Source organism: Orussus abietinus, unplaced genomic scaffold (assembly GCF_000612105.2).
Source record: "Orussus abietinus isolate OABI.00-Male unplaced genomic scaffold, Oabi_2.0 scaffold10, whole genome shotgun sequence".
In the NCBI taxonomy this organism is placed as follows: domain Eukaryota; kingdom Metazoa; phylum Arthropoda; class Insecta; order Hymenoptera; family Orussidae; genus Orussus; species Orussus abietinus.
The window spans coordinates 62,162-75,717 of record NW_019396009.1 but is presented as its reverse complement, the minus strand read 5'-3'; the positions used below and the strand labels follow the sequence as shown (position 1 = coordinate 75,717).

At 45.3% G+C, this 13,556-nt stretch overlaps 6 protein-coding genes across 7 annotated transcripts; 1 reads left to right on the top strand and 5 right to left on the bottom strand.

Annotated features, from left to right (window-relative positions):
- Positions 1 to 462: 462 nt before the first annotated feature.
- On the bottom strand, positions 463 to 1,484 carry LOC105699810. The gene is made up of 3 exons (XM_012425132.1): positions 900 to 1,484; positions 618 to 846; positions 463 to 549 (listed from the first exon to the last, which is right to left on the bottom strand). The coding sequence occupies exons 1-3, from the start codon at positions 1,049 to 1,051 to the stop codon at positions 469 to 471; spliced, it is 462 nt and encodes a 153-aa protein (XP_012280555.1). The 5' UTR covers positions 1,052 to 1,484; the 3' UTR covers positions 463 to 468.
- Positions 1,485 to 1,609: 125 nt separating this feature from the next.
- On the top strand, positions 1,610 to 4,682 carry LOC105699807 (poly(U)-specific endoribonuclease homolog). Its single transcript, XM_012425127.2, has 6 exons — positions 1,610 to 1,754; positions 2,496 to 2,594; positions 2,686 to 2,832; positions 2,909 to 3,671; positions 3,738 to 4,167; positions 4,255 to 4,682. Exons 1-6 carry the CDS (start codon positions 1,703 to 1,705, stop codon positions 4,486 to 4,488), a joined length of 1,725 nt encoding a protein of 574 aa, XP_012280550.1. The 5' UTR covers positions 1,610 to 1,702; the 3' UTR covers positions 4,489 to 4,682.
- Positions 4,683 to 5,175: 493 nt separating this feature from the next.
- On the bottom strand, positions 5,176 to 9,152 carry LOC105699808. Of its 2 annotated transcripts, XM_012425128.2 has the most exons (7): positions 9,067 to 9,152; positions 7,369 to 7,495; positions 6,988 to 7,251; positions 6,734 to 6,898; positions 5,757 to 6,645; positions 5,583 to 5,689; positions 5,176 to 5,515 (listed from the first exon to the last, which is right to left on the bottom strand). In XM_012425128.2, the coding sequence occupies exons 2-7, from the start codon at positions 7,471 to 7,473 to the stop codon at positions 5,384 to 5,386; spliced, it is 1,662 nt and encodes a 553-aa protein (XP_012280551.1). In that variant the 5' UTR covers positions 7,474 to 7,495; positions 9,067 to 9,152; the 3' UTR covers positions 5,176 to 5,383. The 2 variants fall into 2 exon arrangements, with proteins under 2 accessions (XP_012280551.1, XP_012280552.1); XM_012425129.2 differs by lacking the exons at positions 6,988 to 7,251; positions 9,067 to 9,152 and having other exon boundaries at positions 7,369 to 7,519.
- On the bottom strand, positions 7,675 to 8,723 carry LOC105699811 (6-pyruvoyl tetrahydrobiopterin synthase). Its single transcript, XM_012425133.2, has 3 exons — positions 8,327 to 8,723; positions 8,136 to 8,215; positions 7,675 to 8,015 (listed from the first exon to the last, which is right to left on the bottom strand). The coding sequence occupies exons 1-3, from the start codon at positions 8,389 to 8,391 to the stop codon at positions 7,738 to 7,740; spliced, it is 423 nt and encodes a 140-aa protein (XP_012280556.1). The 5' UTR covers positions 8,392 to 8,723; the 3' UTR covers positions 7,675 to 7,737.
- Positions 9,153 to 9,422: 270 nt separating the features above from the next.
- On the bottom strand, positions 9,423 to 11,965 carry LOC105699809 (alpha-soluble NSF attachment protein). Its single transcript, XM_012425130.1, has 5 exons — positions 11,693 to 11,965; positions 11,122 to 11,318; positions 10,576 to 10,841; positions 10,241 to 10,414; positions 9,423 to 10,134 (listed from the first exon to the last, which is right to left on the bottom strand). The coding sequence occupies exons 1-5, from the start codon at positions 11,782 to 11,784 to the stop codon at positions 9,985 to 9,987; spliced, it is 879 nt and encodes a 292-aa protein (XP_012280553.1). The 5' UTR covers positions 11,785 to 11,965; the 3' UTR covers positions 9,423 to 9,984.
- A 296-nt stretch (positions 11,966 to 12,261) lies between these two features.
- LOC105699659 (DBF4-type zinc finger-containing protein 2 homolog) lies at positions 12,262 to 13,373 on the bottom strand. The gene is made up of 4 exons (XM_012424805.1): positions 13,092 to 13,373; positions 12,946 to 13,027; positions 12,610 to 12,875; positions 12,262 to 12,526 (listed from the first exon to the last, which is right to left on the bottom strand). Exons 1-4 carry the CDS (start codon positions 13,178 to 13,180, stop codon positions 12,307 to 12,309), a joined length of 657 nt encoding a protein of 218 aa, XP_012280228.1. The 5' UTR covers positions 13,181 to 13,373; the 3' UTR covers positions 12,262 to 12,306.
- Between the last annotated feature and the right edge of the window lie 183 nt (positions 13,374 to 13,556).

Below are 13,556 nucleotides of genomic sequence, written 5' to 3'. Positions count from 1 at the left end.
AAGAGCGTTTCGCGTACTCAACGGCCTAGTTTGGGCGCGCACGGCGCGAGAATCTGCCGAAAGTACCGAAGCGTCGGCAACGAATATCTCTAGAGTATCTAAGCGATGTAAACGTTTTATTAAGACGCGCGGCAGCGTTTCACGCAAAGTGAAATAGGTAGTAAGCGTATAGGTAATCAGCGGTTCAAAGTTACCACTCCGTTTCTGCAAATTGCTCCTAGGGAGAATGCACGAAACGCGAATATTCGTGTAGCTCGCGTCAAGCTCCCATTGCCAAATAGACAAGCTTTATGTAACTTACAAAGTCTTGCCCTTACGCCATAAGGAAACTCGTTGTAAGAATCGATCGTTCCCCGACTCCCGTCCTGCCCGCGTTATAACCGTACCAAGCTGTACCGTACCAAAACGATATTTCATTAAAAATATTGAACCCATCGAATTCCGAGGAACATCCACCCCGTCGCGTCCTCAGCATCTCGGGCATCTCGGGCATCTCGGCCGCGGGCAACGATCCGGTGCCAATTCTCTCTTGTACCAGTTCTTCGATCGCTAAGGAAACGCATCTCCATGTTGCTGATACAAGTTGCCTCGTCTTTGCCAAGGTTACTCTTACTTACTCGCTGCACGTGGTAACTCCGTTCCGGCATCGGGAAAGCCAAATCGGAGCCCGCGTCGAGCAAACTCGACGTAACGATGACGGTCGCGGTCGAGCTGTAAGTGATAAGAGGCCTCTTGGCAGGGAACGTCCATGCCGGTTTGCACTCTTCGGGACTTGGCTTCGCGACCCAAGCTTCGGGATCGTTTCCGCGGTCGTACCGCACGCAGGTCGGCGTTTCGCTTCTTCGCCTAAGAAAAAAAAAACGGACCACTCCGAGCGAACGTAGAGAGTCATATCTTACAAGCTGTCCATTTTCCCGAAGAGGCATTTCAGACGGTCGAGTTCTCGGCCACTGCTGGCGACTCCGTTAGAAAATCCCCAATTGCCCAAGGCCTCGGCAACTCCCGTGCCGTTCCCTCTCGAAAACTCGCAAGTGTCCTGCATCCCCTGCATTTTCGCTTTTTTTTTACTTTCTGAAAATTCCGCTCGAAACGGTTATCGTATATTTCTACCGCGAATTTAGCCAAAGAAACGTTTTATTAAGGGGACAACCGAAAACGTGGTTACGTCGAACAAAGGAAAGTCCATGAACTCGCAGGAAGCGCGTTTCGGAGTATATGGGGTATATCGCGCAAATAAAACGTAGGTAATCGTAAAAAGTTTCCGCGAACGGACGACCAGAAAGTCTTCGCAAGGCGTAAGAAATAGTTCAATCGATGAGATTATAGGGCAAATCGTTCCCGTTTCTTCCGAAAATCCGATAAAAATGCAAAATAATTTCATCTTTGTGTCGGTGGCCGCTAATTATCCTCGGGGAACGTTCGAAGGCGTCTTCTTCAAGGATGCAAAGTTCGGTTTCGTCTGAAACATATTCATCGTGCCTCGATTAGGGGAAAATATCTCTTGAAATCGTTCCCGCGGATTCGAGCGGGGCGATCGCAAGGTGAGCTCCCCACTCCGTGGAATCTCGAGAGAAAGCCTCCTCGTGCCGCGCCGTGCTAGTCGCTGCTGGTCGCTGCTGGTCGCTGCTGGTCGCTGCTGGTCGCTGCTGGTCGCTGCTGGTCGCTGCTGGTCGCTGCTGGTCGTTCCCTCGTCAAAACCATTATGGGACCGAGACTCGCGTTGCTTGGTCTTTTAATCGTGCTCCTTCTTTCGGGTAAGTCCATCCTTGGATTAAACGTGGAAATCGAAACGACGTATCGAAGAAATCGCCCAAACCGACCCAGTTCTCGTCAACGTACTTCAGCTATAGAGAACGACGATCGTTCTCCGGGATGTCCGCGTTGAAAAATGTTAACGATCGCTTTACTCGGCAACCGGATGTACGTCGGATCCGTAAACGAGATATCGTCGATTACATAGATTTTGGATCGCTATTCGCCGTTTCCGTTCCTGGCCCGTGACTGAGCGAACGACGAAATTGGCGCGACTCCTCGGCAGAGGTGACTTTTTCACTTCCGTTCGGAAAGGAAACGGAAATTCTACTCGATGCGAAGATTCGGGGGTGTTTTGTAAAAATACGAGCGGCCAGCTGCCCGGAGAGAATCGAGGGGTAAACGGTCGATAAGGAAATACGCCCCTCGGACAAATTGGTGGCTTCCAATACCCATCTCTTAAGTGAATAAAGAGAAGCCAGGCACGAACGATACGCGAAACGTCGCATCATTCACTTACTGGCATCTACGATTCGTGCGATGCGTCACTACGAATCTATGCACGTAGCGCGCGTTCCCGTCCTTAATCGTCGACTCCCAGAGTTTTCTAAAGTCCTCGTAAGTTGCATCGATCGGCAAATTCTCAACCGGCCGCGTAACATCGGAGCGAAGCCCCTAAAGATTCCCGATCAAATATGATTTTCGTCGTCCGCCCACGCGTTGCTTAAGATTTCTTTTTTCAGGCAACGACGCCAGGAAGAGCTCTCGAAAATCGGGATCGGGTGGATATCGCTCTTCTCAGAGACCGACGCCGTCATCTCGAAAACCACAGGAGACTCACGGTAGGCGGGGGGAAACCCCACCCGGAGCGGAAGTAGCCAAGGTTACTTCCGCTCGTCGCGGTATCGCGTTGACCGAACCGATCGTTTTCAGGATCGAGTCCGGGAAAGATCGGATGGAACGTCCCTCCGGCGAATCAACCCGGTTCCAACGTTAACGCCAAACCGTCGGCTCCTCTTCCGGAGTCTCACGCCTCCAAGACGAGCGCAACGAACGTTCAATCGGGTTACAGTCCCTCGGGTACGGGATATCGAACGGTAGTTCGGTAAACTCGCCGATGGATAAAGGAGGTTCCGATTCTCTCTTGGTTTCGCAGGTGGTTACGGGCACCCGGGAGGAGCGCAGCCTTACAACCCATCGGTCAACCAGGGGAACAATCCGGGGTACAATCCGGGGTACAATCCGGGGTACAATCCGGGGTACAATCAGGGGTACAATCCCGCGTACAACGCGCCGCCGCCGGCCTACGGCCAACAGTATCACCCGAGCTACGGACAGTCGTTCAATCCCTCCCTCGGAGGTGGGTACAATCCCTCCGTTGGCCAGCCCCCGCAGACCGTCCTACTGATGTCCGGTCAGTCCGGTCAGTCCAGCCGACCGGGCATCGGTCAGCTGGCCAAGGAAGCTCTGGTCTTTGCCGGCGTCAGCGCGGGAGTGCACGCAGCCGTTAACAGGCTCCTCCCGGGCCAAACTCACCGGGGAGGGGACTCCAACACCCAGATCACCTACAACAACTATTACAACAATCGGACCGAGAGCGAGGCACCCGCAGGCAACGGGGAGAAAAGCGCTCCCGATCCCGTCCCCGTCGCCAACGCCAACGCCAACGCCAACGCCAACGTTTCGCCCAGCCAGAACGCAGCGCCCGCGTCCCAGGGGTCGCTCGCCAATGCCAACTCGCCGGACCCTCGGGACAAGGCCAACCCGAGTCCCATGGGATACGTTATAAGCAAGGACGACATTTACAAACTGACGGAAGAATTGTTCAAGAAGGACGCGAACAACGCGAACAAGTATATAACGGTGAATTTGCAAGGCCAGAAAAAAGATGACAGTACGACGGACGACGCTCCCGAATCGTAAGTACGAATCGTCTTGTCCCTCGATAAGAACGCGTTACGATTACCTCTACCTATTCGTTGCAGCCTGTTGACCGTCAAACCCGAGGCTCTCGAGATCCCAACGATTAAGGCGGTTCGAGCCCTGTACGACAATTACGAAATGGATGTCAAAACGAAGGAGATCGTAACCGCGGAAGAACGTAAAGAAGAAGAGGAACTCCTCGACGCCATGTTAAAGACCGACGTCGTCTTAACCGCGATGAAATTTTTAGCGGAGAAGGGATACGTTCCGAACGACGAGTACGAGTTCAAAGATGCCCTTAAACGCATTTGGTTTTCGCAGTTTAAACGAATCGACGGAGACGCCTCCAGTTCCGGTTTCGAGACCGTCTTCCTGGCGGAAAAATTGGATAACGAGATTCTTGGTTTACACGACTGGATCTACTTTGCCGAACAAGAATCGAGGAAGAACGAAAATTATCTTGGCTACATCAAAGAGGTCAAGCTCGGAAACGTAAGTTAAATCTTACTCCAATCCGTGTTTACGGTCGGCATTTATGGATACGCGTCTATGCGTGCGTGGTTCTTTTTTTTTTTGTAGGACGGTGCTGTAATTAAACTGCGCGGGACGCTCAACGAAATATTGCAGCCAGTAACGACGATATTCGTCGGGACGTCGCCGGAGCTGGAAATGGCTCTGTACACGATCTGCTTCTTCACGCGACCCAACGGCCCGTGTCCCGTCTCTCTCGGAGGAACCGAATTTCTGATAATCGCGCATCGCGTCAACTACTTTGGCAAAGATATTCTGATATCGGCGTATCCTGAAATCTGACGTTAACTTGCACCCTTTCTTTGTATGTATTTTAATCCAGTTATCGAAAGGATGCGTCGACTAATTTTCCTACATTTTGTACATTTAATACCGTTGCTGTCAGAAAATACTCTAAAGTAAATAATCTAGAGAAGAGGATAAGTTAAGAATGACGAAACATACGATATATAACCAATATACCACTATTTTGCTTTCGGGCTTGATTTGATTTTGCCGTAATGTAGATTGCGATCGTAGATAACTCACCCGAATCATTTCACCGCTTCGATCGTTCGACGTCGGAATCACCATTAACGGTACCAATGACGGTCTTCCGTGTGCACATTGATTCGGTGCTCTCGTGCGTTTCAGGGACTCCACGAGCGCGGCACATTCCGTTTTGGTTAACGGATAACCGAATTTGATAGAACCTAAACGACGTGAAACGTTGAAATGAATGAAATGAATGAAATTTCGCTTAAACGAAACCAAAGATGAGTCGATACCGTGACACGCTTCCGTGGAAATGACCCGATACAAGGTATGGGGAACGACCCCGGACCCGTTCTTAATGGTTAGGCAGCTGTCCGCTATTTCAAGTAAAAGTTGTCTCGTTGTCGCCATTAATTTTGATTCCTCGTGGTAGTGCCGCTTGCCACGAAAGCACACAGGTATCCTCGTTACCAAAAGTGTATCTCGATTTCCATATTGCACGCTCAAACCAAATTTACTTAATAACGAATCATTGCACAACAGGTTCTTCCGCACTTCCTCGGTAACGTTAGAAATTTTCATCGGAACGTCCAGCTTAATCGAAGTAAATTCATTATTTACTTTATACGCTGAAATGCGAACGATACGAGTTACGTGATTACGGTTCGTAACCTCCGTCAAAGGGTTAACGAGGGCATTCATTCTAGTTACATCGAAGGAGCTCTTCGTAACGAATTCTCTCGTGAACGGCATGTTGATCGAGTAACACCAAAATTCTTTCTTTCTCCCGTGTCACGTGTGCCACTATGAATTCTCTATTCATTTGATTTATGACCTAATGATTTCAAAATTCGCGGTGATAAGTATACTTGTATTTTAACCCACAAGAATCTCCGATTTACCTCGATAGATTGTAGTAAATTCTCATTAAAATGGAATTCACGAACGATCGGCTCGATTCTGCATCCTCTGACGATGAAATCCTGACGGTGACGAGCTTCCTTGAAACCTATTTTTTCATCAAAGAAAGATGATCGAGAGACATTATTTATCGACGATGCTCCTTAAATACTTACTTTCCTGTGGTACCTTACGAGTAACGCTTCCCATTCTTGCTGTGCATTGCAAAGATTGTCGATTTAATAATTTTCTCTTCCTGTTGGGCAAAAGCTTATCCAGGTATGCTGGGAGAAAATCGTATAATCTTAAACATTTAAAATCACGAGTATCTGGTTTGTTTTCTGGGGTTCTTGTTATCTTAGGAGTTCGATTTGATATATTTATTGTTTCTTCCTGAAAGAAGCGCGAATGCGTTTCCTCTTTACTGCGATACGTCCAATTCGACCAGCTGGAAATATCGACGCATTCCGTTTCATCCGGCAGAGGTGTACTTTCTGCTCCATTTCTGGGAACTTCTTTAAACGTTTCTATGGGCGTTGCCACCAAAAGCCTCTTCTTCTTCCTCGTAACGTTGTCGGCGGTAAGCGAATTGGCACGTAGGGCGCGATCTTTTAACTTAAAATCTGCGCTTACATCAACGGTTTTACGAATTCGTAAATTCAACGTTGAACGTCGATCCCTCTTATCCTTCTTGAAAATCTTCCGGTGTATTTTCTCCATGTCTTTCCCATAATGGTTATAAAATGCGTGTGAGAATTTCTTTGTGCATCTCTCATCGAGGCTAGAATATTTTTTCCAACTTCGAAGATATGCTCTTAATGCCGTAATATTTATAATGTGGGATGGTATTCTTAATTTACATGTTTCTCGTAGTTGTAGGTGCTCAATGAACGAACCAGAAACTTTCAACTTTAACGGATCGTTGTTACTTATACAACGTATCGGCCTGTTGTTCAAAGGGTACCGTTCGTTAAATATTAACGAGAGTACATCGGCTACACTGTGCGATTTCGAAATACCAAATACGATTCTCCCTTTCGTGTCGTCCCGCACAGAAAATGAAACCTAGGATAAAAATGGTAAAACATATTTCCAAATCGTCATACGCAATTATTTATAGCAGACTTTGATTGATCTCTTTTTTTTTTTTTACCTCGGTGTTTGTCAAGGCCAACCTAGCTATCACAAATTTGATCGAGCGCAGTTCTTCCTCGTCGTTACGGTTCGATCTCAAGAAACCACGGGAAATTACGGTTGTACCAACGGTGGGTCGAGTATTTTCCTTCACGAACTTACACGGTTGTCCAGCCAGGAAAATCTAAGAAGAAGATTTCTTATAATACGAACGACCGTGCATTTCGCGGTTTGTATGTAAGGTACTCGATTTTAAAGGAGGCAACCAAGTACCTTGCTGAAAGTATCCCTTGAAGAGCAACTTCGCGAACTAATGATGAAACAGGTGGATAACTTGCGAATGATATGAAACACCGTATGCGTTGAGTCATTTTTAGCCAATTGACATCCTCGCCGGTTATTAATGGGCTTTTCTATGGCAGACTTTAACGCATCTCTGGGCATACCTAATCCATTATCCACGACTTCGATTTTACGCGTTCCTAAATTAATGCGCACCGCGATCGAAGTAGCTCGGTCATTTAACGAATTTTGTACCTGCGAGACATCGTAGCGAACATAACTTAGCGGAGTAACTTTTGTGGTGGATACGTGACAATTTTTTAGAGTCAATTATCTAATGTTAATCGACGGCAGAAATGTTCCGGAACTTACCAATTCCAGGACGATATACGCCAAAGTGGTTACACCCGATCCTAGCGAATACAGTTCCACTTTGGAACGTTCTCGAGTATTTTTTATATTTATATATTCACGCATTTCCGTTAAGTATCGCGTTCTCCTGTTAAATGGACAGATCAGTAATCGATACGCTTAGCTTTCTAATAACCATACTATTACTCCAGTCAGATCGGCAAAGCTTAGATAAGTAATCGTATAAGACCACCTCGATGCCGTGAATGAAAAACGTTTAAGAACGGTATCTCCAAAAACTGGGCGGTTTGAGGAATTTCCAGGAAATCATGTAGTAAAACAATGTATTATATCATCGGATCATCGATTCATAAAGTTACTTTCTGTCCTTCATTCACCCCGGTATATAACTACGTTCTTTTCGGTTTCATAGATTTTAACTTCATATAATAAATCAGGGTTTGGCATTTGAAGTTTGAGCTCGTTGAAAACATAAATTGCTAGATTTTCAGTAGTGGATACGATACTTTTAAAATGTAAAACATCTTTATCTAAATTTTTATGATCCAATCGATCACCCAGCACATTCTTCATGTAAATTTTTAAATCCGAAATGTTCATAACCATGCCTGTAACAGGATTCACTGGACCTCGAACGGTCACTTCCACTGAAATTTAAGATGTATAAAATTAATAATTGTACGTCGAGTCGTAACCCGATTTGCTACCAAGCGACGATACGCATAATTTATGCTACCGTCTGTTTTTAACGTATCGTAATAAATTACCTGTATAGTTGTGTCCGTGACCCCACAAATTGTTACATTTCCCATAGAGATTCAAATTCTCGGTGTCGCTTAAAGCATCGCTATAAAATGGAAATAATTTCGCAATTACGGTCTTACCACTAATGCGTACGACTCATTGTGTAGATAAATGTTTTTCCACCGAACATAACGCGATATATTAATGCAACTACCTGTGTAACCGATGACATGCCGATATCGATTCCTTTCGGGTGAGGTAAACAACAGGAAGAGCCATATCGTGGAACAAAATTGTGTTGGTAATGATTTTATCGACGATACGCTCCGTAATTACGTTTCGTCAGCATAATTGTGCTCGTTAAGATCGTGACGTCATTTCATATAGCTATTTGAAAACTTTGAAATTGTGCCCTGATATCCAGAAAAATATGTTTTCATCGAGCTACGCGGAAAAGGGCTGTATAAATAGTTCACAGGAAAAAAATTAAGTAAGTATAATAATGGAACGTAGCAATGTATCTTTTCAAACTAGCGACCACAGGGTATACTGTGCCCACTGCTACCCACTACCACGTGAGATCACGTGAGATTGCGTGAGATCGCACGAAACTATTAAAGTTAAGGATCGGCAGCACGAAAAGAATAACCTTAGAACATATCGTCTAAGGGAATAACTGAGAATAACGAACTGTAACAAGGATCCTGAAACTATCCATGTATCGGAGGTGCTGCTACGATTCCAAGAGGATAAACCAGAGCTAGAAGTGTACAACTCGTTTAGAGTTCTGCCGTACCAACGGTACAGGAGTTAGCGGGAGCCGCGAAGGGTTATTCAGCAATTCGCGGGTAATAAATTCGTTAATGAAAAACGTTCTACAAAATTCTGGAAAGTCGTTATTACTGCATGAGAACTGGTTGAATATGAAATTCAAAATGATTAATATCCAATTACCTTGAAGTCTGTTATTCAGTAAAATGCATCGACACGAGCGATTTGGCACCCAAAGATTGAAATTCCATGATCTTCTACAGGTAACACGAAAACACGCTTAGCATCGAAAAAGACGGCATTCCGAGGTTATCTCACATTGGTCACGTAGCTCTCCGTAAAGACAATCGGATGCTCGCGGCGCCATCTGTACGGGGTACTTTCGGAGCTCGGGACGGCTCGGGAACACTCGGAACCACTCGGAATTTCAATGAACCGGTATCACCTCCGATATTTCAAGTGAATCATCTTCGAAGCAATTAACGTTTTTCCCATTGGCTGGAACAGCATGATACAAGACAATGCCCGTTAATAACTTGTTACAGAAAAACTTACTTTATTTTAACTTAACTGAAACCTTCGATTAATTATTTCCATCTTTTAAACTTTAAACAGATATACAGGTGTATTATCCGGATAAATAGCGCGACACATAAATACAATGATTTCCTGCTAGTAGCGAAAGTAGCGCTCATTTACATATGTTCAGAAATAAGTCATACGTTAACGATAAGTATTTTAGTATCGTATAACTTACAAACGCTATAGTTGATTTATTTGTAACGATAAGTCATAAATACGGTTACTACCGATGATGAGCAGCAATTTATTTTTAACTACCGGCTAGTTTCTGCTTACAGGTAATATAATTTTTGCGAATAAAGATACTCTTGTTACTGACCTGCACTCGCTTGCACTAGATAAGGCAATACGTTCCAACCAATGAAACTTAAGATCTAAAAAGTGCATTATTCAACGTATCATTACAAGATGTGAATATGTCTATTTACGTTTATCAAGAGCGTATTGCATGATAAGAAGCAGTGCAAGTGTGTAAGAGCTACACCACCAAAGTGTTCCCCCGGAGTATCGATATTCCCATCAGCGTAAATCTGGATTGTCGTTAATTTGTTTCTTTATACGGAGTAACACCGCCGTATACCATTGATCCAGTCGTGAAATTGAATCATATTCCTTAACGGCATCCGTGAAACCTTCCAAATTTTGTTCCTCCAAATGATCTATCAAAGTCTGAAAGCGATACGAGGCGGAGAATTAACATTACTTCGGAGTGGTACTTGGAAAGATGATCATGTTTTGATAAATGCATTCTAATGAAAAGGTGTCGATGGCATACCATTATAAGTTTGTATTCTCTAGAATCTTGAAATGGAGGATATTGTTCTTGATAACGCTCCACGGCATGCTGGGCATTCAGGACATCGATACAAAGATGACACAGCGCAGCTCTGAAGAAGTATTCTTTCGCACTATATTTTAATAGTGAATTATCTAAAGACGAAGAAGCAACCTGAAAGTGTTAAATCATGTCATGTTTCTTTGAGAAGTTTTTTTTTGCGAGGGTCAAACAGAAAATGATAATGGCTCCTTAAAATCAATTAACTACAATAATAAGAGTCATTTAAACCAAGAATATGTTAGAACATGTAGATTTAATATTCTAATTTTTACCTGCTCATATATCTGAATGGCTTTATCATAATTTTCAAGTTGGGCCGCGTATTGTGCAACTTTTAGAAGACATTTATTTGCAGAAGAGTTACTTTCCTCGCCTCGGAAATAATCTGCTGCCTGTTCAAAATGATGAACGGCACGTTCTAGATCGACCGCTTCGCTTTCATAAATTTCTGCTATACTCTGATGATATTTTGCAGCCATTGTAAATCGTCCCATGTCTGTGTAAATTTCAATTGCCTTCAAAAGACAACCGACGGCATCTGAAAACATTTTCTTTTGACTTTATCGCAGGGAGTCATCTGCGTAAGCGTGCAAACATCGCGTCAATTACATTTGATACGTACACGGCATCGATAGAATGCCACATAACACGAAACTAATAAAAATATTGAAAATGAAAAAGTGGACTCGTCGACCTCATTGCCACGGATAAAATACTTCCCTTTCGTTTTGCGTGTACAAACTATTGCACGCTATCCCGTTAAATCACGACGACAATTTCAGGTATCCAAACGTCATAAGAACGGAGGCATACTGTACCATTGAGATCGGACTTCTTATAACAGTTCGCCGCATCCACATAATTGGTTGCCGCGTCGTGCCGGCTGCCTGCTTTTGCATGCAAGTTTGCAGCTTCGCAAAATGCATTCCCCGCCGCGCTCCACTTTTTTGCCATTTTGAACATGTTCGCGGCTCGCTGATAGCATTCCACGGCCTCTTCCACTTTCGACGATCCCCTACGATTAAAGTAAATGGAACGTACTCTTATTACTCCGCAGCCATTTTAACGTCGGGAGAGTTTTGCACGTAGCGTGTCTTCTAGCGTTTTCGAGAAAGGTTCGGAAGGGAGTATTATCTGGAAGGAGTAGGACAAAGTCGTTCCAAGATGAGGATAAGGATCCACGACTGCGTCGACATGTCCGAAGATAAATCAACGCCAGATAGAAAAGACACTCCGATCTAGTTATCGAAATATTACTCGATAGTCTCGTTACGCGGATACGAACGTTCCAAACTTTGATTTATTTTCCATTACCCTCGACAAAGAATAGCAGAAACAATAACGAGAGTAGTTTGATTACGGTGTAACGAAATCAATAACTTGGCTTACCCAAACAATGAACCAAAGAAACCTTTAGAAGACGTCAACTTTTTTTCCGCATCAGCCATCAGCTGAACGGCTTTCTGTTCGTTATCGCCCATTATACCGAATATTGGTCAGAAAATTAATAGTTAATTTTTCTCAGCTGATTCAACGCCAGCACCATGCCCCACCTTTGACGCGAACTGACATGTACCATTAACTATCGATAGTAACGCCAATTCAACTGAATTCAACGAAACGCGAAGAAGCACGGAGAGACGAGAGTCCGGAGACTGCTCTCGAGAGCCGGTCTTGCGTCGCCCTCGCGCGCCGTCCCCTCCAACTATTTCGATTCGAATCAATTCGAATCGCGTCGCGCCAACCGATGCCCGCGCACATGTTTCTTCGGCCGATCTAAATGTCCCGAGACTCGTCGAAGAATCGTTGGCAAAACAAAATCGGGACAAAACTTAAACGGTTAAAGTAATAAAGGTACGTATTCACCTAATAGAATATTTAGAAAATATTCTATTTTAAGTAACGACAAACGGTCGTAAACGCACGTTTTTCACGTATGATATTAAATTCAATGGATCTTTCAAACGATTACAAGATTAATTTCTAATCTTTCGTTGGATGATTTAACAAGGTACTGGACAACAAGGTGGTGGGTTGGGTACCGAGCACCACGGCGTAGGGCAACGGGCGTAAACAAGGCACGGCGTGCATCGCGCCCGAGGCAAAGGACAGCAAGGTGGAGGGCCGATAACCAGTTCCGGTGGCGGACAAGGCGGCCAGGATGGTTCCGGGAACTTCGGACAACGAGGAGGCGGTGGTCCACACGAATTGCGACACTTTAACCTGGAAACGGGAATGAATCGAATTTCTCGTCGGAGAGGAGAATCGACGGTAATTTGAAATCCACCAAAGAATTGGCAGGTAACCTGCAATAAGCCGCCAAAGCCGCCTCCCTCGCCTCGTCGGCGCAACGGTACTTCCTCAGCGCGACTTCGGCATCGCCGAGGTCGGTGAGTCCCAAGAGAGCCGCGCGACCGGGCCCGCACACGGGGTACAGCTTCGTCGTGCACTCCGGTCGACCCATGCAGTCGAACATCGTGCAACGATCTTGCAAGCCGTTTCTTTTGATGCACTCGCACCTGTACATCGCGCCGCCACGGAGCTCGAAACTTTTGCACGCTCTCGGAGGGATCTACGAAGACGAGGAACGAGGAAGGAAGAAGGAATCATCGATACGGCGACCGAGAGCAAGCGGTACTCACGCAACAGGGATCGTCCGCGGGAGGGCAAGCTGGAAAGCAAACGGGCGCCGAACTCGTTGACTCGTCCCACTCGCATGGTTTTCTTCGTTGAGGCGACAACGGAGAAGACGTTATTTGCGTTACTTCCACTTTACCGTCGGTCTTACTTTCTATCCATGGAGCTGACCAAGCATTTCAGCTGCGCCAGAAGCTCCCGCCTTCTCTGGCAATTAGGGTTTTTCCCATCGCACGGCATTTCGGTCGATCTTGAAATTACGCATCCGGTCTTACGTTTGTACGTTAGGTTCGCGTTTTTTTTCTCATTTCGTGTACGTTATTCCTGCCATGTCGGAGACCCTCGATTTAACGATAGAATGACATCAAACTTGCTTAAAAACCGGTCGATTACTAGAAATTTGGGCTCAACGCCGACATCGCGTCCGATCGGAATTCGGATGGTTCGGAAATTGTTTCCAATTGTTTCAATCGAAACGGATGCGGTTTCCTGGGCAACCGGGAACCGAGACGCCCGAGCCCCAAATCGCGAAAATTCCTCGGTGGTTCTTTGGCCCTCGATCGAAATGGAAAATAATTTATTCGATGATACGTGTGTACGTGTACTGAGATCGAGT

What these genes read in the sequence shown, in the direction of transcription:
- LOC105699810 (XM_012425132.1), bottom strand. Translation starts at nt 1,051, where the DNA reads ATGCAGGGGATGCAGGACACTTGCGAGTTTTCGAGAGGGAACGGCACG. An exon ending in TTCGGGAAAATGGACAGCTT is followed by an intron (nt 847 to 899) that starts GTAAGATATGAC and finishes TTTTTTTCTTAG; the next exon opens with GCGAAGAAGCGAAACGCCGA. An exon ending in GGAGTTACCACGTGCAGCGA is followed by an intron (nt 550 to 617) that starts GTAAGTAAGAGT and finishes GCGTTTCCTTAG; the next exon opens with CGATCGAAGAACTGGTACAA.
- LOC105699807 (XM_012425127.2), top strand. Translation starts at nt 1,703, where the DNA reads ATGGGACCGAGACTCGCGTTGCTTGGTCTTTTAATCGTGCTCCTTCTT. An exon ending in AATCGTGCTCCTTCTTTCGG is followed by an intron (nt 1,755 to 2,495) that starts GTAAGTCCATCC and finishes TTCTTTTTTCAG; the next exon opens with GCAACGACGCCAGGAAGAGC. An exon ending in ACGGACGACGCTCCCGAATC is followed by an intron (nt 3,672 to 3,737) that starts GTAAGTACGAAT and finishes TATTCGTTGCAG; the next exon opens with CCTGTTGACCGTCAAACCCG.
- LOC105699808 (XM_012425128.2), bottom strand. Translation starts at nt 7,473, where the DNA reads ATGCGTGAATATATAAATATAAAAAATACTCGAGAACGTTCCAAAGTG. An exon ending in CGTATATCGTCCTGGAATTG is followed by an intron (nt 7,252 to 7,368) that starts GTAAGTTCCGGA and finishes GATGTCTCGCAG; the next exon opens with GTACAAAATTCGTTAAATGA. An exon ending in CAAGGGATACTTTCAGCAAG is followed by an intron (nt 6,899 to 6,987) that starts GTACTTGGTTGC and finishes TCTTCTTCTTAG; the next exon opens with ATTTTCCTGGCTGGACAACC.
- LOC105699811 (XM_012425133.2), bottom strand. Translation starts at nt 8,391, where the DNA reads ATGGCTCTTCCTGTTGTTTACCTCACCCGAAAGGAATCGATATCGGCA. An exon ending in GCATGTCATCGGTTACACAG is followed by an intron (nt 8,216 to 8,326) that starts GTAGTTGCATTA and finishes TCCATTTTATAG; the next exon opens with CGATGCTTTAAGCGACACCG. An exon ending in TCACGGACACAACTATACAG is followed by an intron (nt 8,016 to 8,135) that starts GTAATTTATTAC and finishes CTTAAATTTCAG; the next exon opens with TGGAAGTGACCGTTCGAGGT.
- LOC105699809 (XM_012425130.1), bottom strand. Translation starts at nt 11,784, where the DNA reads ATGGGCGATAACGAACAGAAAGCCGTTCAGCTGATGGCTGATGCGGAA. An exon ending in TAAGAAGTCCGATCTCAATG is followed by an intron (nt 10,842 to 11,121) that starts GTACAGTATGCC and finishes AAATGTTTTCAG; the next exon opens with ATGCCGTCGGTTGTCTTTTG. An exon ending in GAGAATACAAACTTATAATG is followed by an intron (nt 10,135 to 10,240) that starts GTATGCCATCGA and finishes TATCGCTTTCAG; the next exon opens with ACTTTGATAGATCATTTGGA.
- LOC105699659 (XM_012424805.1), bottom strand. Translation starts at nt 13,180, where the DNA reads ATGCCGTGCGATGGGAAAAACCCTAATTGCCAGAGAAGGCGGGAGCTT. An exon ending in CCGCGGACGATCCCTGTTGC is followed by an intron (nt 12,876 to 12,945) that starts GTGAGTACCGCT and finishes TCGTCTTCGTAG; the next exon opens with ATCCCTCCGAGAGCGTGCAA. An exon ending in GCTTTGGCGGCTTATTGCAG is followed by an intron (nt 12,527 to 12,609) that starts GTTACCTGCCAA and finishes TCCCGTTTCCAG; the next exon opens with GTTAAAGTGTCGCAATTCGT.